This window comes from Mugil cephalus, chromosome 11 (assembly GCF_022458985.1).
Source record: "Mugil cephalus isolate CIBA_MC_2020 chromosome 11, CIBA_Mcephalus_1.1, whole genome shotgun sequence".
Classification (NCBI taxonomy): domain Eukaryota; kingdom Metazoa; phylum Chordata; class Actinopteri; order Mugiliformes; family Mugilidae; genus Mugil; species Mugil cephalus.
In genome coordinates, this window is record NC_061780.1 from 7,753,706 (window position 1) to 7,774,504 (window position 20,799).

The 20,799-nt window shown below is 42.1% G+C and overlaps 4 protein-coding genes across 5 annotated transcripts in view; 2 read left to right on the plus strand and 2 right to left on the minus strand.

The window, feature by feature from the left end:
• The first annotated feature begins 124 nt into the window (after positions 1–124).
• On the plus strand, positions 125–3,983 carry zgc:92606 (uncharacterized protein LOC100000242 homolog). The gene is made up of 5 exons (XM_047598688.1): positions 125–325; positions 1,627–1,716; positions 1,911–1,989; positions 2,485–2,603; positions 3,494–3,983. Exons 2-5 carry the CDS (start codon positions 1,627–1,629, stop codon positions 3,557–3,559), a joined length of 354 nt encoding a protein of 117 aa, XP_047454644.1. The 5' UTR covers positions 125–325; the 3' UTR covers positions 3,560–3,983.
• A 166-nt stretch (positions 3,984–4,149) lies between these two features.
• On the plus strand, positions 4,150–8,656 carry si:dkey-26c10.5 (uncharacterized protein LOC563797 homolog). Of its 2 annotated transcripts, XM_047598686.1 has the most exons (7): positions 4,150–4,439; positions 4,633–4,740; positions 6,463–6,567; positions 6,914–7,051; positions 7,450–7,601; positions 7,724–7,821; positions 8,204–8,656. In XM_047598686.1, the coding sequence occupies exons 1-7, from the start codon at positions 4,340–4,342 to the stop codon at positions 8,328–8,330; spliced, it is 828 nt and encodes a 275-aa protein (XP_047454642.1). In that variant the 5' UTR covers positions 4,150–4,339; the 3' UTR covers positions 8,331–8,656. The 2 variants fall into 2 exon arrangements, with proteins under 2 accessions (XP_047454642.1, XP_047454643.1); XM_047598687.1 differs by lacking the exons at positions 4,150–4,439; positions 4,633–4,740 and adding an exon at positions 6,087–6,379.
• trpv6 (transient receptor potential cation channel, subfamily V, member 6) lies at positions 8,532–14,527 on the minus strand. The gene is made up of 17 exons (XM_047598685.1): positions 14,439–14,527; positions 14,132–14,279; positions 13,918–14,015; positions 13,710–13,832; positions 13,420–13,560; positions 13,203–13,301; positions 12,201–12,376; positions 11,945–12,091; positions 11,785–11,864; positions 11,558–11,693; positions 10,846–10,932; positions 10,675–10,751; positions 10,435–10,600; positions 10,249–10,315; positions 9,862–10,130; positions 9,671–9,777; positions 8,532–9,196 (listed from the first exon to the last, which is right to left on the minus strand). Exons 2-17 carry the CDS (start codon positions 14,260–14,262, stop codon positions 8,950–8,952), a joined length of 2,151 nt encoding a protein of 716 aa, XP_047454641.1. The 5' UTR covers positions 14,263–14,279; positions 14,439–14,527; the 3' UTR covers positions 8,532–8,949.
• Positions 14,528–18,299: 3,772 nt separating this feature from the next.
• The window catches only part of ephb6 (eph receptor B6), a 33,363-nt gene continuing 30,863 nt past the window's right edge, over positions 18,300–20,799 (minus strand). Inside the window, exons 17-19 of the mRNA XM_047599136.1 lie at positions 20,284–20,468; positions 20,020–20,178; positions 18,300–19,593 (exon numbers count right to left, since the gene is read on the minus strand). Coding sequence (XP_047455092.1) covers positions 19,488–19,593; positions 20,020–20,178; positions 20,284–20,468 — 450 coding nt within the window. The 3' untranslated portion in view covers positions 18,300–19,487. The remainder of the gene's footprint in view (positions 19,594–20,019; positions 20,179–20,283; positions 20,469–20,799) is intronic.

The window sequence follows — 20,799 nt, forward strand, 5'->3', positions numbered from 1 at the left end:
CGTGTCCACCCAATGAGTTTAGAGGAAACCCGCCCATGATCCTCTCCTATTGGACGTACGTCGACGTCAATCTATTTACTCGTTTCTGATTGGCTTCCAGGTGAAGGGGGCGTTGTCGCGTTTGTTGTTGTTTTTGTTCAGCTGAATAAGTAGACCAGTCGACATCTTTGAAGAGCGACCGCATTCCTTTACGTTATGACCGTATTTTGAGCTTAGAAACTCATTCCGGGCCTTCTTTTGAAAAACTTGGTGACACAGGGGACCACCGGAGTATATCTGGATTTCACCTGTTTTTGTTGAAACTTGTTTTTTGTCTTTTCCAAAGGTATGTGAACGGGGCCGTCTTGCTTAACGTGCCCGTTAGCCTGCAGTTGTTAGCACAGGCGTTAGTAGCGTCAACCGTTAATAACTAATTTGACCTATTTTACCTGTTTTACCTAGTGTTATATTTTAAATGTGGACCATTTCAGAGAGGAACCATTACTGGAGTTAGTTTGGTCATTTTCTGGTCTTAGTCTTAGACAAGCTGTCGGGTCCCAGGTCTGTTTGTGAGACATGACGTGGCCTCTCTCGACGGTGACCCCAACCGCAGTAAAGCCACACACTGGGTCACTGTGACCACTACAATGTGTAAAACTGACCAAACAACGATAAATTAGGCAGCCAGGGTGACTGGTCATGTGATAATATTGTACGCAGGACGTTTCTAGCCACAGATGCATGCACTTAGAACTGAAACTGTTGTTTACTTGACCAAGCGTTACACCGATCAGCCACATCATTGAAACCACCGACAGGGGAAGTGAATAACATTGACCGTCGTGTAACAATTCAGTGTCCTGCTGGGACATGTTTGCACCTCGCATTCACGTGGGTGTTACTTAGACATGTACAACCCATCTTTTCCAGACCAGACACCCCGACCCCCATAGCAATGACACTCCTTGATGGCAGCAGGATGCAGCCTGACACAGACACACACACTAAAAATGATAACGAACAACTAAAAAAAAAAAATATATATATATATATATATGAAAAACAGCTCAAGGTGTTGACCTGGCCTCCAAATTCACTACGTCCCAGACTGAACAAGTATCTGTGGGACGCCCCTCCCTTCAGCCAAAGCACCCAAAAAAAAAAACATCCTTTTGCCAGACACCACAGGACACTCTCCGATAAGTATTATTATTATTATTGTTACTGTTATTATTATAGCCTTGCAGAGCTGTAGGACGCGTCTGCATATGTCTTGTTTGTCTTATTTGAGAGGTTAGACTTTTGGCTAATTAATCGACTAATAGACTTGTCTAATTAATTGATTCTATCAGTGGAGGGAATTTAATAATAAATAAAAAAAACACAACCATATATACAAGGCTATCTGTATTATTGAAAAAGAATTACATCTGTGCATCATGTGGCATAATGTCACAATGTCAATTTCAAATGACAAACACTAGGCTGTGTCATGTCACAGTAAACAATGATTTTCTCTTAAGCCTCTCAATATCACTTGTTGACTGAATGCTCTGGTTTCAGTAGCCAGTCAGTGCTCATTCTCCTTTGTTTATGTGGTAAATGAACCTATTGTGGAGACTTCATGTTTCCTTGTGTTGTTTTCAGATGGGCAGCCAGTACCAGCGCTCTGTACCACTTGAGGTGAGGAGAGCGGAGGGAGAGAGAGTCCGGGCCAAGCATCCTGACAAGATACCGGTCAGTATTACTGCTGGCTTTTATTTTTGAATTAATCTGTGAGTTTTGTGTTCTTATATGACATCACATGTGATGTCCAAAACAGAAATTACCTTTAAGCAGCGCAAATTTATTTGTACTGTTATTTTTGCACGCAAACTTAGTCTGCTTCTTTGTTAACAATGAGTTTTGCTCCTGGGTATTTTTCTCTTCAGATCATCGTGGAGAGGGCCCCCAGGTCACGAGCTCCTGAACTGGACAAGAAGAAATACCTAGTGCCCTCAGATTTAACAGGTGAAATGCACAAACACATGGCACTGATAGTAACGTCTGGACTGATGCAGTAGCAACACATTCAGTATTTACGTACTGTAATAACCGCACAGGTCATGATTCAGGCCATGTCCTAAATATCATTACCGCATTTTCAGGTTATAATTAGTTGCTTTAATGTTTACGCAAGCCATTTCCAACTTGACTGAAACCAGTTCAGCTCGGGGTGACTACCTATTTTTCTGCTCATGCACATCAGTGATCTTCATGGACAACTCGAGATGTCGCTGATTGGTCCAGATTTTCTACAGGCTAATTTTTTCCCCACATGCTATAAATATTTGGATGTTTCGATGTGTCACAACAAGAAGTGGACAGATGCCCTCATATAGATTACTGGAACTCATCATTGTCACACTTGTGATCTGCTGGTCACTTGATATGAAATGAAACTGTTACTGTCCGTGGCCCTTCTCGGCCGCATTGAACATCTTGTTCATATCCTTCCTCTTTTAGTTGGTCAGCTGTGCTTCTTGATCCGTCAGCGTGTGTCTTTGAGACCAGAGGAAGCGCTCTTCTTCTTTGTCAACAACTCCCTCCCCCCTTCCAGCTCCCCTCTCTCTGCTGTATATGAGGTAACCACATCTGTCCACATAAGTTTCATACAAGGATCACCTCATTGCGCGCACACACACACACACACACACACACACACACACACACACACACACACACACACACACACACACACACACACGTATGACTAGCAGGAGCAAAAACATGGTAACCAACATTCTGAGTCCACTGTCTGGGTTTTTTGCCTATTTGCAGCTACACATGAGTTTCTCCTTACATGCAATATATCCTTGTCAGCACAACAAACTAAAAAAAAAGTCTTTCCATCTTAATTACACAATTCTGCTTAGACAGCAGTCTCTCACAGATGGTGCCAGTAATAGAAGAACTTCTTTGTAGAAGTCATTTTGTAAGTGGCGTCAAAATCAAAAAATTATGGTTGGTGGTTAGTGTGGCATGAAGACACATATTTTGATTATTTAGGTTATCGAGTATTGCAGTATTTTTTCTCAATTAATCAACAAGGGAGGGAAATTACAAAAAGGGAATTTGGTTAATCTTGTGGTCAGTCGTCTGCTTCTAAATAAACAAATCTCAACGCTGTCTAGAGTTTCACATGAACTAAGAAAAAGTGCGATGGGTTGTGACACACTTAGTATGTTGGCCATTGTATTTTCTATGTACTGTACAGCAGGCCGACATCATGAGAGAAGCAACATAGATCGCTTGTAGTCAAAACAGAATAAGATCAGAGTGAAAACAGGATGCAGAGATTTGTGAGTTGAACTTTAGCCTTGAATCGAAGCAACAGCCTTCGTTTCAGCTAAATCTGTGGAAAGACGTATGATTCATATCGCGCATCCCTAAGATAAATCGATAATTGATGACTGATTTTTTTTTTTTCATGCGTTTTAACATGCAAATGAATCTGTGAGTTGTTGTGTTTCAGGAGCACCACGACGACGACCTGTTTCTCTACATGACCTACAGTAATGAGAGCGTGTACGGTGCCTGAGACAGAACTAAAGACTGGAGAAAGAGACAGAGAGAGAATGAGAGGAGGCTGTCTGAGGAATAAAGAGTCATGGCTGTTTGTAATGCATCGCACCACTTTTATTCTCTTAAATATTAGTTTTGATAAGTAACTACAGTACATGGTGGAAGAAAATCTTTGTACAAAGTAGAAGGGGTTGCTGGTGGAGTTTTACCCTTGACAGTATTTCACGTGAGCATTATTTAGTACACTTAAAAAGTCCTGTTGCTTTCTTACTTGGTGGAAGGAGAATGCATTGTAAAAGGAAGTTATTAAAATTAAGTCTGAAGAGCTCTCATCTTTCTCAGTCATTTGTATTTAATGCAAATAATGTTTGTTTTTGTAAATTATCGTTAACTTTTGTGGAAAATAAATAAAATGTAAAAAAAAAAAAAAAAAAAAAAAACACGTGTCTCCATCTTCTTATCACATGAAACACTTAATTGCTCTGAAAGATGTTTTTCTTTTTTCAATTGTGACAATATGTGTACAAACTTGTGGTAGGGGAAGGACAAGAAACAGAGAAATGTTTTTAGGGAAGTAGTCTATGATCTCAGATTAGATGAGACACATTCACTGGACACTTCTGTCTGGGAACATTTATTTTCTTTATTGTCACACAATTAATTGCCACTTGATCTTAGGATTACTGGGTGTCACTTGCAATTCTTTGTTTCATGAAAACGTTACATAACGAACTGGTGAGCTGGGTCTGAAAAGATTTTCGGGTAAATCGAAAGTAGGAGCCGGACAAGAGGAGGCATGGAGATGCAAGATATTCCTGCAGGCAAGGAGACGGAAAAAGAAGAAAAGGGAGAAGATGAAGGAGCAAGTGAACCGATGCTGGAGGTCAAACTTGAAGGTGAGAGAAGAAATTTATAGAACGTAGAAATCACTCGTTTTTATTTTGCACAAAAAAAAAAATAAAAATTGGTGTAATATTTGGGCATGTTCTGAGTAACATATTTGACTTTGTGTTCAGTTTTCTTGAATTATTTGGAAGAAATTCCCAGTGAGTTTACTTCTCTTGATAAAACGTGTATTTTTGTCTTTAGAGGAACCGAAGACAGAGGAACCAAAGACAGACCACTATGCCCTACTACAAGATCCATGTGAGGACATCTACTCTGAAGCCTTTCCTACTGATAAACCAGCAACAGCAGGTACAGCTTCATGCAAATAAGGTCTCCACCGGACCTTATTTACTGTAAGTTAATGCAGAAGATGATATTCACACCTTTCCCCTAAGGAGATTGAGTCAAATAGAAAGAATGAAAGCAGAAGCTAAGATGTCGCTTTTTTTTCTTGAACCACATCATCAGTTAGGGGAAACTGGAACATACTAATTACAGAGATACTTTATTTATTGTTTAACTTTTTTTGACAATGGAATCATTTTTTAATTTTAACTTTTCCCTTTTCTTTTCTGGTGTAATTCATAATATTGTATATTTGTGCATATTTGTGCTAACATGATAAACAGGACTACTATTATACCACTACTATCTTTAAGTGTTTTATCAAATCAACAGAGCCAACAAAACTCAAAAGAACCCCTAGACTTGCACAGATAATCCACTTTAACAAAGGAAATGTTGCCTCAGACATATTTCAAAAGAATTCTTAACCATTAATTTTTTTGCTTTTCCAACTAATCTGCAAACTGCTCGTGGTCTCTGTCTGCGGGCTTACCACAATATTTCTTCATACCATATGCAGTACTCTTGAAGAGCTTCTTCCGTGCTATAGTGGCCAAAGATATTTGTTGTGAATGAGATGAATATATTACAACATTTGTAATATATTGCAATATTAAAACAAGTTATATAAATGCTGAAAATGCTGAAAAATGTAGATATGAAATTGTCCTGTTTGCTTGTAATATTATTTACTCTGTAATAACTATTGGTAGCACAAGTAGTACGACTTCTACTACCTTGACTACTATATTAAACAATTATTCTTTACCAATATCATGCTTGTGTGCAGCGGCAATAGCAGCACATTAACCACTAGCGTGAAACTAAACCAGTAACACATCTTTGTTCTAGTTGTCAGCACAACTCAGGAGGACGTGCTCGATGTGTTTAGTCAGAAACACTTACGCGTGCTAACGCACAAAAAAGCCAATGATGCACTGGAAAGCTGTGACACTGTGAGCTTTTCTGTGTCTTTTCTGTCAGTCAGAAGAATCTGATCATGGCCCTTTGTGCAATAAAGGAAGTGGAAACAGGCGTCACTCTCTTTTAGAAGGCCTTGTTTGAGCCCCTCTGTCTGCACAACATCCTGCTGTGTGATCTGATATTTGGACGACCGTCTTAAATCTGCATCGGTGATGACTGTACGTTCTGTCCCTGCAAACGCATAAACACTGATCTAAAGTGACCTCAGGAATGAATTCCTATCAGCTGGATCCGCGGAGCAGAAAGCCTGGCACGTCCGTCTGCTGCTTGTTTGGGTTTTCCCTCTCGCTCACACACTCTTTCCTTAAAGACTCCGACAGATACAAGTTGGGGGCATTCAAGGACAGTCCATGCACTGTGCTCTGTGAATAATTTAGGAGTCGCTGAAAGCTGTGTTGCTATAGTGATAAGACAAGGAAGGGAGGGGGTGCTATTAAAATCCGAGTGTTTGCAGGCAGTCGTGAGTCAGCAGGACAGGAAGACAAAGCAGGGCAGAGAAATACCAGGACAGTTTTCTCCATGTATATCAAATTCTGGCGCAGTTATGTGGAGGATAAAAAAGATGAAGTCAGCGAAAACTTGTCATCCAAGTTGTCGGTTAAACTGGAGGAAGAGAAAGGTAGGACGGGGTAGCTCCCTGAGACTTGGCGCTGGCCTTTGTTGTGACCATTAACGTGGGGTTGATGTTTTCCTCTTTCTCAGGCAAACAGAGCGAAGGAAATGTCCGTCGATACCGCGCTGCGTGCCTTCTCCTCCTGGTGACCTGCATCGTCCTGCTGCTGGTCATTGTGGCCCTCGCTGTAAATAGTGAGTATCTGCAGCCATCGATCTAAATTCATGTCGGGGCTGTAACAGGAAACCGACGGTGGATGGATGGTGCTCGGAGCACCACGGATTATAAAAGATTTATTCAGATTTGCTCGACATTTTTTATTCTGTTGTATTTTATTGTTTTCAAATACCGGACTGCTATGATGACCTAATTTCCCTTCGGGGATGAATAAACTAATCTATCCATCTATCTTGCTGCTTTTATCATTTTCTTTCACAACAACACAACGACGCAGGAGCACAAAGTGTGTGCGGCTGCACTGCTGCAGACATGCAAGCATTCTTTTCCTCAAAACTCCTCCCACTCTTCTCTGATTTCTAGTGCGAACTGGACCCACAGTGTGCCCCGTGCCAGAGGACACCAGAGCATACAAGCCAGCTGACGGGCAAAATCCTGCGTCTGCTCCGACATGCAGCTTCGAGCAGTGCCAGTTCCAATACTCAGACAGCTTTGTCCAACGTGAGTGTGACGCCATGTGGAAAAATACAGCGTAGAAAACACTGAGCGAGCCAAAGAAACAACCAGGTCCGGTAAAAACACGTGAAGGTTTTGGTGATAGTTCTGCTTTCGGTGCTCTGCCCCGGAGGAAGTTATTTCACGTGTTTGGTTTTAGAGAGCTGTGCCACGTTATTTCATTCAAAGCACAATTTGGACATTTTATCTACGTTTTCTGTGTGATTGCACGGGGACCCATGCAGTACATGTGTGTACATATATACATACTGTACTTGAATATACAAAAGAAAAGGAAAGCTGTTATACCGATACTGATACTCATGTCTAGTCAAAGTAGGAATGGCACTTTCATTACTTTTTTTTTTTTTTTAAATCAACACTGTCTTTCTATCTACTTCCAGGCATCGGCTGCCAGCAGTGCTCTAAAGGCTGGCTGGCTTTTGGCAGATCATGTTATTACCTGTCCACCATACGGATGAACTGGGACCAGAGCCAGAGAAACTGCACCGCTAGAGGGGGATCTCTGGCTGTTGTTGGCAACCAGAAAGTTCAGGTGGATCTCAAATCTTTTAAACTCCGACGCCGCTTTGCATCCTTACCCGTGTACCATAACCTACGCAGCTCATAAATATGGCGATAATGTCCTGAGTGTGACCGGGTCTCTCTGCCCTCTAGAATTTCCTCACTGCGAAAGGGAGCCTGAAATACTGGATCGGGCTGAGAAACCGCGCCGACGCGTGGACCTGGGTGAACAACACCATGCTGCGAGAGAGGTCATTCTTCCACATTATCTGAATTAGTGATTAGCAAATTATTCTAGATATAATCTACTTCCTTTTGCCATTTTTTTTTTTTTTTGAAATTTATACTGATTTATAATGTTTTGATTAATCCAATAACGGGTTGCATTCCCGCATTCCCAATATCAACTTTCACTGTGGCCTCAAAAATAAGCTTAAAATTGAATTTACACATTCTGTGTGAAGTGTGTAAAGAGCATGTTTTGTAAATATTAATGTTATAGTGCAGCTGCTGCATTGGATTGCATTAGATTGTACAGGTGTCAGGCACACAAGATTGCTTAATTGTCCAGTAATGTCCAGAGATCACAGTGTAACAGTTGAATCTCCTTCTTTTTTTGCTTTTTTTATGCAGTTTCTGGCAGGAGCCCTCACGGGTTGGGGACTGTGGGATTCTCTGCAGTGACATCAATGCTGAGAAGAACTGGATCAGCGCTTCCTGCCAAGCGCAGGCTTACTACATCTGCGAGGTGCAGCTCTGAGAGCGTCATCGTCTCCTTACAGAGCAATGAGCAAACAAACTCTATATTAACAAGTGCATATTCTTCAGTAACAATGTCAATTCAATTTTGTTTCCTTTTTACATTTCAGTCAGTAGAGTAGCAAAATCTAGAACGCAGCTTCTCACATAATAACTTTGATACCAGGGATGATGTGCAGTCAGACTTATTTTTAATCTTTTCTATAGTGTTTTGTAGCCTAATTTGTATCCGAATATTGTTATGCATATTCACATATACACTTTAATCTCACTCATATGATTCTGCTGTATGAATGTTTCATAAATAAAGGCCAGTGTTTGTCTCAATACATTTTTATTATTATACAAAAGTATTCATGCAACTACATGATGATTGAATGTTTATGTTTCACTTCAGCTTAGGATACATTACTGCTACATCTTTTTCATACTGCTACAAAAATAACAAACTCTTCTCTATAGCATAATACTGCTGGAATAATTGCACTGTGGACTACATAGAGAAACCAAGAAGTTGAATCCTCTTCTTGCAAGTGGGTTGAAGCTAATCAACACTTTACTTCATATGTTCGGGACTCTTCAGCTGATGGAAGCTCTTCAGGATGTGGCAGAATTTCATTCTAAACATACTTAATGTCCCGGTCTTCCTCTGGCTCTTCCTGCTCCAATTCCAAACTGTGGCGAATCATGTCCCACCCCGTCAGTGCCTTCCTGTTGTTAAATCCTCTGTATTTAGGTCTGAGCTTCGGGGTTTCCTTCGTTGAGTCGGACTTCTCCAGTGGCTCTTTCTCGCTTTCTTCCTCCTTGGAGAAGGCCTTGATGTATCGGCGCATCTTCTGCATCATGGGGTCATTTCTGTCCTCAACCCTGCGCAGAGAATGAGTTGAACCTATTAGTCGCGGTTATCTGTCGCTATCTGGAGACGAGGCGTTAGTTCGTGTTCGAGCAACCCTCAGCTGTCACCAGTAGTGTTCATAGATACCAGGCTTACTGTTTATCCACTCTTTATGCTAAGCTACGCTGACCAGCGTTTGGACACAGCTCCATTGTGAATCATACAGGAAAATCTTCAGGAAGCAACTGAATTATTTATTTATTAGTCATTCCTTGTAATATTACAAAATCTGTCATGAACCCTTTGACTTCCACAATAAGAAACACGAACTTAGCTTCTTCCTCACGCTGACTTGTGGCTGCTGTGCATCAGTTAAGTCTGTGGCTGGTTGTTCTGGCGCAACTTTGTTCGTTATTTTTGTACAAATAGTCATCTGTGCTCACTTACCTAATAATCTACATCAGTATGTACATTTCTGCTGTGTTGGATCTCCATTGCTCTCTCACCTGAGGTACCAGCGCTCTTTCAGGCCGTAGTTTAGCCCACATACGCCAAGTCGAGGCCAGAGGCAGCGGGGAAGCCTCCTCTCTAGCATCAGAGTTGTGGCCACCACCTGCACAACAACATTACGCTTGTAACCATGACACAGCAGTAATGCCTCCAAGGTGTTTATTTAGATAATTGAGTTATTTGTGACCTGAGTCCTCCAGAGCTCATCCCTCTCCTGGGCCACCCTCCAGTGTGTGTCACTCATCATGGCGATCAACAGGTTTAGTAGAAGTAGGTAGGAGACCACAGAAAAGGTGACGTGTAGCACATGGACGATCGGGGGTGTATAGACGGTGTGGTCCACGGGCAAGTCGATGAGACCCACACTGAGCTCAAACTGGGAGAAGAGGGTGACGGGGAACGAGTGGTAGGAAGGGATGGTGTCTATATCCTGGGTCATATACACCATCCAGAGGGCTGAGGAGAAACAATAAGGGAGTACGTAAGGGAGCAGAAGAGTCAAAGTCAAAATCTTCTGTAAACATTCGGTGAAGGTGAACATGTTGTTTGTGCATCTCTAAAAATATATACTCACAGGTGGAAAACCCAATGAGCACAATGAAACTCAGCCACATAAACTTTGTCAGGTCTCCAAATATAATCTAGAGGGAAATGAGACACAAGGTACTTCAGCCTGACAACACAAATAGACAAACCTCCAAGACCAGAACGACAGGTGTGTGAACGGAACCATTTCAGCTGAGGCCGAGCTGCCGTTTACCTTCTGTATCATGATGACATAAGGGCCGAGCATTTCAAAACCTCGGGCGAAGAACATGACGTTGCACCAGCCGAGCACCAGGCACACCGCCATCACCTCAGCCTCCCCCTGCACCCCGGTGGTTCTGAACACACACAGCAGCACCACTAGGCACGCATAGCTGATACTGAAACAGCAAACATCCAGGTTAGAGAAAAACGTAACGCCCGTATTTTGCTGCTCAGTAGTGTTTCTACTTACAGGATGACATGGAAGGGGCCTCCCAGCGCTGTCTGGCCAAAGTAACGCTTTGCTCCTACTCTCAGTATGTCAGGGATCTGTTGGGAAAAGGGATAACGGTGAATGTGTCAATACAATGTAGTGCTAGAACGTGCGATGTACATGAAGATGAGTCATGTTTCTTATTCTGACCTCCAGCAACAGGATGACAAGAGCTCCCAGAACGCTGATGACCTCCCCTGCCAGCCGCAGGTTATCCCCATAAGTCACGTAACTCTCCTGAGGCAGGCAAAAAGGTAATTAAAGTGTGCATTAATATTAAAGGCTTCTCATTATTCCGCTGTGTGTAGGTGTACATGTTGACATTTACAAATGCACTCAGTGTATCATGAACACATAAAGACGGGTTCAGAGATTTGATCTTATTCATAAACCTTACATGTTGATGTTTAAAGCAGAAGCCTGTCTAAACCATGGCTCTGACACTGTACTCGTTTGAGGTAAAAAGCCTCTTCCGGTGCAGCGGTGGAGGAATTGCTTAGAACTGTTACACGGCACAGATGCTGTCACGCAAAAAAAGTCATTAAATTAACTAAAACGACTATTTTTACATTATTAAAAAAGTTTTAAACATACTAAATCTCTAATGCACACACTATAAAAATGCCCCTTCGCAAGCTAAAGCCATGCTTAGAAAACCTTCTTGAATGACCCCTGTCTTTGATATGCTAAATTTAGATCATAATTATTACTATACTAGAGAGTGTTTTGTTAAATCTAAGATGGATACGTTTAAATTCCGTTCGATTTTAAAAGCTTATTTTTCTACTTGTGTGACCTGAAACACAGCTTTAATTAAGAGTGTCACATCATATTAATGCCATAAATTCAATTCATAACGTACGTGGAGTGACTTCTGGACCTTGATGGTTTTGTCCCTCTCTGACGTGGTGTAGTTCTCCGGAGCATCCTTTAGAGGGCGAAACACACAACACAGTGTGAAGGTCCCAATGTACAGGAGATACAGCAACAGCAGCAGCCTGTAACAAGAGAGGAAGCAACATCATTGTAAAGCAGGACACGTGTGCAGTTCAGATATTTGACCTCAGACACAGACAAACGAGACGTTACCTGAAGTAATGTTTCCCATACAGATTCCACTTCAGGCTGACCAGCTGCCTCACAGGAGTCACCTCCAGAATCCTTCTTGCCTGGAGAAACCAAAAAATACTTTAGATTTCTTGACAAAATTGCGTTTTCTCTTAAACACAGTTCATACACTGTCTCGTACCTCTCTCTGATGGCTGGCCACGATGACCTCCAGGATTGACATGCTGTCTGCCCATGAGTCGATCTCCGTCAGGTCGTACAGGTGAGAGCTCAGAGGCCCCAGACGCCACTGAACCACACGTCTTTTGTTAACCAAGTGCTGAAATGCCTGAGAGAGACAGAAGGAATAGCAGCAGTAAAGGCAGGATTAGTGAAATAATCTGCTCCACCTTTCATGCCGGGTTTTCACCATGTGATCCTCCCCATGCTCCACTCACCACAATGTTTCCCTCTTTGGCTGCCAGTTTAAAAGGTGTGAGGCCTCTGTAGTTGGGCACCATATCGAGTGGCACTGACTGGTCCAGCTCTGCATCGCGTGCCATAATCAGGTCAATGGCCTGGCACGCAATCATCTTGTTGGGCTGCAGAACCAAAATGTGAAGCAGAGTGTTGCCTAGAGAGAAGATAAGACGTGTTTAGACAGGAGTCACAAGAGGAGGAAACAAGGCAGTTAATTATTAATATAACAGAGATGCAGATTTGCATGGACGTGCATGGCTGATTTATCCTTCTTAAAGGATTTCCATTTCCTTGTTCCCCGAGGCACCAGGAGTTTTATAGTTCTGATATCAGTAGATATCAGTATATAATGTTCACCCGAATTTACAGATTCATACGATATAAATACTGAAGCTGTATGATGTATATTTGAGCTGTGGTCGTCTGTTCGAAAGTGTTAAATCTCAAAAAGTATAAAAGCCACAGCTTCACTATTTATATATATAATGTATTCACACGTGCTAATCTGTGTATCTTACAAACCGAATGACTGGCAATTGTTAGAAAACAGGTAAGCATTTTATTGTCTACTACTACTACTACAAAAAAGATCAACCGTGCGGTTACAATGCCAGTAATGTTGAAGATGGTTGATGCCCCTCAGGACATCTGTGATGGAATTAATTTAGGACTTTATAGTACACGTACAGAAATAGATAAAACACACTTTCCAATCAATGACAATAATATAAAACTAAAACTACCAGGTATTAAAACTAAAGGTTGCCAAAGGGTGATGTAAGATATAAGAGCAGAAAACGTGTCTCAGTTAATTTTGGAATCTCTGATAAATGAAATTATGTGAATCCAAACCATAAGAGCAGAAATTGCTCTTAGGGCCCCTGAAGATCTTTATATTACAACACAAAGCCTACTTTGTGTTGTAATATGAAGCAACACTGACATTTCTCAAACTCAAGCGGTCGATCAGCATTTCATACCGCGGTAGTCTTGGATCCTGGTGCTGGCCCCTGCGCCGATCACCATGGAGATAATGTCCTCGTTGCCGGTGCATGCAGCAAAAGACAGGATGTGCTCACCTGTTGAGCAAGTACATATTTTGAAAAGCATGTTTTGTGCCACGACCGCCCCCCAAAAAGTGCTGGCAGTTTTGACACCCCACACATTTTGAACATGTGCTCCCTCGTAATGATTTACCGCAATAGAGAAGGCCTCCTATCCTCTTCCTGAAGTACAGGCCGGTGACTCGAGGTGTGGCTGCATCGGCTCCACAGCTGATCAGATGATGAACCAGATCGATGTTCTGGTTCACCACAGCGATGTGGAGAGGAGTAACGCCTGAGGTCGAGCAGGGACAGACAGGAGACATCAGTGCAGTCTCAATTAGCTGTAATTTCATCATTAGAGCTTGGACCTAAGCTGAATACATAGAGTGAGATCTGAACTGCATGATGTGCGCTTTTATCAGTGAGTTCATGTTCATGCACCTTGGAAGAGCTCGGATGTCATGGGCTCGTTGATGAGTTCAGGAGCCCCGTGCATCAGAGCCACGGCAGTATCCAGGTTGTCGCTCATCACTGCGACATGAAGCGCCGTCTCTCCCAGGGCACCTGGATGAGAGGAATGCAGCTTCACAGATCTCAAACACACTTGTATGACAACACAGCTCAGTTTACATTAACAACTCAGTCTTACCTCTCTCGAAGATGTTGGTGGATGAACAGCTTAGCAGTTTCTTGATGCAACCAGCACTGTTCTTCTTAGCCGCATAGAAAAGAGGAATGTCATTTATGCTGAGGGAGAAATGACAGAAACCGAACATCACATTTTTTAAACAGGCTTTGTCATTGTTTTAAAGGTAGGCAATATTGAAAATGGTGGAAAGTTGTCTCAGGTATGATATCATTACTTTTTTGTGTGGAGTAGAAATGTCTCATCCAACATCTCATTCCATCCTTTTTTGTTTTGAAGGCGAAACCTCAGCTGGCTCCACCAATGGTTGAGCTCGCTTGGAGCAGATCTAGCTAAAGAAGGCGACATTGTCACCTGATGTTCCCCTGAAAGAATGAAAGAAAAAAAAGTGGATTAATCAACATTGACAAGCACTAGAGTCTATCCCAGCAGGCGGGAATTTATTCAATATTTCCGTCTTGAAAGTTATTTTCAGTTCATTTAAATATAGTTTCAGTTCAGAATAGTAATTTTCTCAATCTTACCCTGAAACTAAAAAAGTTTAGTGCCTCAATGTCCGTTGATATACAGTAATGAGACTCAAAGTAGGAACCAGCGCCACTAAAATGTCCCTGAGGAGAAGTGAAATCCCTGTGGCATCCACATTATATACGGACAGCCACGAGGGAGGAGACACATGGAGGGGTTGAGAATGAAAGGGTGGAGAGGGAGGACGAGTGAACAGTGGACAGGTAAGACAGAGAGAGCGAGGCGATAATGAGCAGGTAGACTTTCACCCACTGGTCAGAAGTCCCTCAGAGAAAGTTGTGGTTTAAGACTCTGCTCATTGTTGACCAGGAAACTCTTCCTATCGCGCTGAAGTCAAATTATTGGCTCCATTCTGTCACCTCAGAGGTGAAGTGGCAATGGTCCAGTCCCTGCTCCCAGTATATCTCCTTGCTATCTCCAAGCCTGTCTGCATTCCTCTGACTACCACCAAAACCTGCATGGCCACTATGAAAATTCTGCAGCATCATGAAAGTCAACACATTGCGGTCATTGTTCCTGTAAACTGTTAAGGAAACCTGTTTGGAAATTGCAAACGTTGTATCTCAAACCTCAGATCCAGGCCCTGTGTTCTTGGTGGCGTTTTTTTTTTTTTTTTTTTTTCTAAAATTGGACGCATTTCTCAGGGCGAAACTGGGACTATTTGTTTGAGTAAATATGAAGATGATGACACTTTCATTGACAGTGATTTCACGTTTGAGCTCCATTCATGTGTCAACAAGAATGATCACAGATGCGGTAATTGCCGCCTTACAAAAACCATAATGATCATTTGGAGTCTGGCAGCATCATGTCCAAATAGGAAACATCACTTTCATGTGAAGGCAGAAAACAAAGATGAGGGTACATTTGTGGAAACCATTTTCTCTTTTTTTAAAATAAAAGTTGAAGCAACCAACCGATAAAATATTTAAATTCCAAACAGATTTATCATTTTCAGTCAACATTTCTGGTCACCTCGGTTGTAGTGTCCAGGTATTTTTCCACACCATTTATAGGACATGACTAACAGGCCAGTTGGCCGCAGGATAAACAGGGTTTGGGAAGACTCTATAGGAGGCCCTGATGATGGCCAGACATGTGGCCATCATTTAGTATTGCGGAGATAATAGCTGTTTACCAGACGGGGAGCACAGTCTTTACGCAGTGTCATAAAGACCAATGGTTTCCACACTGATAATGTCTTTATAAGGAAACAATAACACTGTAAAAACAAGATTTTGTGGTTTCTGTCTTCTGTGTTTCAGCTCATACATAACAGGCCTGTGTTAATTCGAGTGAGGACAGCACAGAAAACAATTATTACAGACATCTCTGGCAGGTTTATGACGGCGAACAGATGCTCTAATCATTATTTAAGAGGAACTACAGGGAGATGTCATTTTTACGATAGCACAGTTGCTTGTTGGTTTAAGGTTTTGTATTAAAACATCATTAAGCTCCTATGAATTCAGATTAAATAGGATTCATATTTACTTGGAAAAGACATGTCTTGTGAGCTATTCTCATATTTTATGGAAGTTACTTGCAGTCCTGACAAATAAAGAGATTTAAATTTGAAAGACTATGATCATCTTCTAAGACATAACTTTATTTTCTTTTTAAAAAGTAGAAAGCAAAGAAAATGGTAAGCGTACAAGGAATCTTACCTTTTTTTAAAGAAAATTATTAAGGCTTTATTTAGATCAGGATTGTCCTGTCTTTTTCAAGGGAAGTGAAGACTTTCAACAACAAATAACAAAAAATTAAAAATAATGCTATAAAATCACAGAGTTGTGTAAAAAAGAAAAGCTCAATCAAAACAAATGCACACAGACATATTGAACAGATTTCACCAACTTTTTTAACTCATTCAGGGATGCTACATTTTGAAGTTTAGACAGAAAGTTGTCATTTTTATGTTGGCAGTAAATTTGTCACTGTCACAATTTTAGAAACAATTGTAGATATAAATATATTTATAACATGAACATTTACAGATTACGTTCACATTTTGTTTACAGATTACACACTGTGTAAAAAAGCCTCAGTGTAAAATTAAGTATGAAGGGTTAAAATTGTTTGACCTTTGTAAAAAATGACCCAGCGATTCGACACTGATACAATCTGAAGGCCACTCTGCAGTCTCACAGTAAAACGCTGTATGTCACTGTGCCAGCTGGAGCACACTGGTATAATAAGGTGGTGGTTCGTGTGTGCGGACTTGCTGTCAGTCAGATCTGCTCTGATATCAGCAGCAGTGGGACATGAGGGAGAGCAGTTTGTGTTGTTGGACTGATGCTGATCCATGCAGATCCCAAACTGTGATTTTACACAAACCTGCTGATCTGTGAAACGCGTGGTTCACCCTTTAACACCGTGAAGGAGATGTTAGCACATCAAGGTGACTGACCTGCTTTCATTTTAGTAGCAGCATTAAAGGCACAGTGTACAGTTTTCTATGTCTCCCATGTTTTTTTTTTTCTGTAAATCTGGAGTTGAGCTATAGGTGATCTTGCATGATGGAATGATTTGAACCTTTGGACACCCTTTGCTGTGTTGAAACTGGATTCCCAAGGTGTATCACTTATAAAGCAATTTGCACATGCTTTCAGCTTTCTTGCTCACGAAAATATAACAAACATCCGTCATGAAATCCCCTTCCTCAGTGTTATGTTGAAACTACTTGCAAGAGCCGGTCATTGAACTGTTTCATAGTTTTGCAGGATGTAGTTTGTGGTGCTGTCAAACTGGATTGAATTAAACAAAGTGGTTCTTTGATTCAGACTGGCGGTGTCAGCAAAATGACAGAGACATGTGTTGGTGCAACACAATATAAACTCACCGGCTACTTTATTAGGTACACCTTGCTAGTAAAAGGTTGGACCCCTTTTGCCTTCAGTACCACCTAATTGTTAGTGTCGTACTTTCAACAAGATGTTGGAAACATTTTTCAGAGCATCACAAAGTTGCTGCAGATTTGTCGACTTCACATCTATGATGTGAATCTCCCGTTCCACCACATCCCAAAGGTGATGGTCTATTGGATTGAGATTTGGTGACTGTGGAGGCCATTGGAATGCAGTGAACTCATTGTCATGTTCAAGAAACCAGTCTGAGATGATATGAGCTTTGTGACATGGTGCATTATCCTGCTGGAAGTAGCCTTCAGAAGATGGTCCACTGTGGTCATAAAGGGATGGACATGGTCAGCAACAATACTCAGGTAGGCTCTTGGTATTTAAACCATGACCAGTTTGTACCTAAAGTGTGCCAAGAAAATATCCCCCACACCATTACACCACCACCAGCAGCCTGAACCGTTGATACAAGGCAGGATGGATCCATGCTTTCATGTTGTTTACGCCAAATTCTGACCCTGCTTCTGAATGTCACAGCTTGAATCGAGACTCATCAGACCAGGCAACGTTTTTCCAATCTTCTTTTATCCAGTTTTGTTGAGCCTGTGTGAACTGTAGTCTCAGTTTCCTGTCCTTAGCTGACAGAAGTGGCACCCGGTGTGGTCTTCTGCTGCTATAGCCCATCTTCTTCAAGGTTGGACGTGTTGTGCGTTCAGAGACGGTATTCTGCATTCCTTGGTTGTAACCAGTGGTTATTTGAGTTACTGTTGCCTTTCTATCATCTCCAACCAGTCTGCATTTTTATCCACACACCTGCCACTCACTGGATATTTATTTATTTGTTTTTTTTGTATCACGATATATGTATAGCAGGCTTTAGATGGCAAGACTGTAAAGTTATTCATACCTTTGCCCCATAAATATCAGCATCTTTACCATCAAAAATGAATTAAAACACTATTAGGAGAGTGGCACTTAGAAAAACAAGAAGTAAGTACATTTTTGTTAAATAAAATCATATTTATTTTACAAATTTGCACAATTACAGAATCGTGGTGAACACTCATACAAGTAACAGCTAGTATTGTGTGTAGCCTGACACACCTGTCTCAAACACACACACACGCACGCACGCAGTCACACACATGTTACAGTCACATGGGTACATACTTACAAAGCATTTCGCTTCCCTCCTTCAAGTGTAAATCAGATCAGATCTTTCCAATTTCACACATTCACAACGCTCCAATGACTCAGTGTCTAGCATTTAAACAAAAAGAGGTGAAGTGTGAGATGTACACATAAAGGTGAGTGCTGTTCGGCTCCGTCGTCGTCGCGTTTGCAGCAGAGGTGAGGTTCGTAACGTTTTACAGCATGTTAGCTCTGCGGTCACTGAGAAGCTTTGCCGTGAGAGTGGGTCGTACAAACCGGGCTGCTCTCAGACCCTGGATATGTCTCTTTGAAGGGGAAATAACAGGAGCCTTCTGTTGTTAAAAGCAATGTGTCATCCAGGTTTTGTTTTCCCAGTTTAATGGCAGTGAGTGACATCTAACCTCAGGGTTTGCAGCACTGACTTTGGATTGGTGCTTTATCTGAAAGCTAATGGTAAGACCTCAGTGGGTTGCCATTTGCTGCAAGTTATTCCAATATGCTTTCCAGCATTTGGCATATTAAATATAGAGCAAGTGTCATACATTTACATAGAAATGAGAAGTATTAGAAAAGGGTTTTGATTGTCTTTTCGCAATTCTTTGTGAGGAGTGTTCTCCATAAATATCTTAATGAAAGATCAAAAAACATATTTAATGTACTCAATGATGATGTGAAATTAAAAATCTGCCGAGAAGAAGAGAGGTGGAAGACGAGGTGGGAGCAAGGACTGCAGATGGGTAACGAATGAAGAAGGGAGACTACAGTAAAGTGAAATAGAGTGACGAAATGCAAAGGAATCTTTAAAGTCCCCAGCAACTTCCTGACCTCAAGGTGATCTAAACTGCAGCTCACATAGTGCATCCCTCTTTTGTTGCTTGTCCCAAGGGACTGGCGAGGAAAAAGTCCAGTTTGCTGATTTAGTTTTGGCTTGAAATGTGCTCCATCACAATTATGTGTTGCGGAAACCAGACGCAACGAGCGGAGGAATGTGAAAATCCTGGAAATCCATAGCACGGGTTGAACTGCTGGTAGAGTTCAGACCTCCACCTGACCCTGCGTCAGATAGGCCCTCAGCTGCTGAGCAGCGGTGGCAATCTTCCTCTGGTGTCCCAGCAGGTTCACTCCGAGGTTTTGGACGTCTCTGCAGAAGAATTCAGATGATAGCAAATTAGTCAAAATTAATAAAGCTTTGATGAAAGTTCAGTGAGGAAGATCTGGAAGACCCCTCACACTCTGTTTTCCTTCCTCCATGGTGAAGGTGGGCTATTCCTGCCACTCACTGTCATCACTCTAGTCCATTGATATATTTGCCTACTTTCTCTGAGCCAATCAATCTGTAGCCCCTGTCTCTTAAACACCTCGTCCATTTTGTCTCAGGATTCTTTATCAGAGGCCTCCATCAGCCGCCTGCTAACTTCATCTGCAGCTCCACAACAACAACCAACACAGAAACTTGTGGCGTCCTGCCCTATCCTCTTTCATTGCAGGGATTGTTGCCTTTGCTTGCAGGCTTTGCATGTTTTGGCTGATGACACATAATACCGAAGTAATAAACAAATATACTCACTCCATGGTTAGCATGCTGACTCTGTCTAACGTGTCTAGTTGCGCTTGTTCAAACTCATCCTGATATCTCTCCATCCGTAGCGCCTTCAGCCAGTCGCTGACTGTCGCCACCGCCGATAAGTCTGTCGGGGTGGGGCTGAGCAGTGGCTGGGAGCAGCTTCTGCAAATGTCAAAAACGAGGGCATGAGGATCCATAAATGTAACAGATTGTGCATCACCTGCTGCCTCGGATATGTCGCGCGGCAGCGTGCGCCAGGAGTCTCACCGCGCTGGCTCGGCCTTGAGGGAGGCAGGGTGTCTGATGAGCCGATCCAAAGAGGACAGGAGTGTGTCGAAGCCTGGCCGGTCCCCTCGATCGGCCTGCCAGCACTGGAGCATGAGAGAGTGGAGGGCAGAGGGGCAGTTGTGGGGGGCAGGGAGACGATACTGATCCGCTACTGCCTTCATCACCTGCAGACAGAGAGAGGGAGGCATGAGACATAAGTGGGCCAGATGGTGTGAGGAGTCTTCTGTAATTGGCTTCCATAAAAGGTCACTGACCGCTGAGTGCTTGCAAGACTGACTAAGTGAAAATTATGGAAATTTCAGCTGTTTGGCATTTTGTCACCATTTAAATCTGCATGTTATGTAACACGAGGAGGAGGAAATAAAAAGTGGCTGCAAGTAGCAGCATGTTGATTTGAGGTACTGGGTGTCTACTTTCCCAAAATAACCCTTTTTATTTCTCTAGATTAACTCAGAAATGTAAAAGATGTAGCTTACTTATTAGCCTCCTTCATAG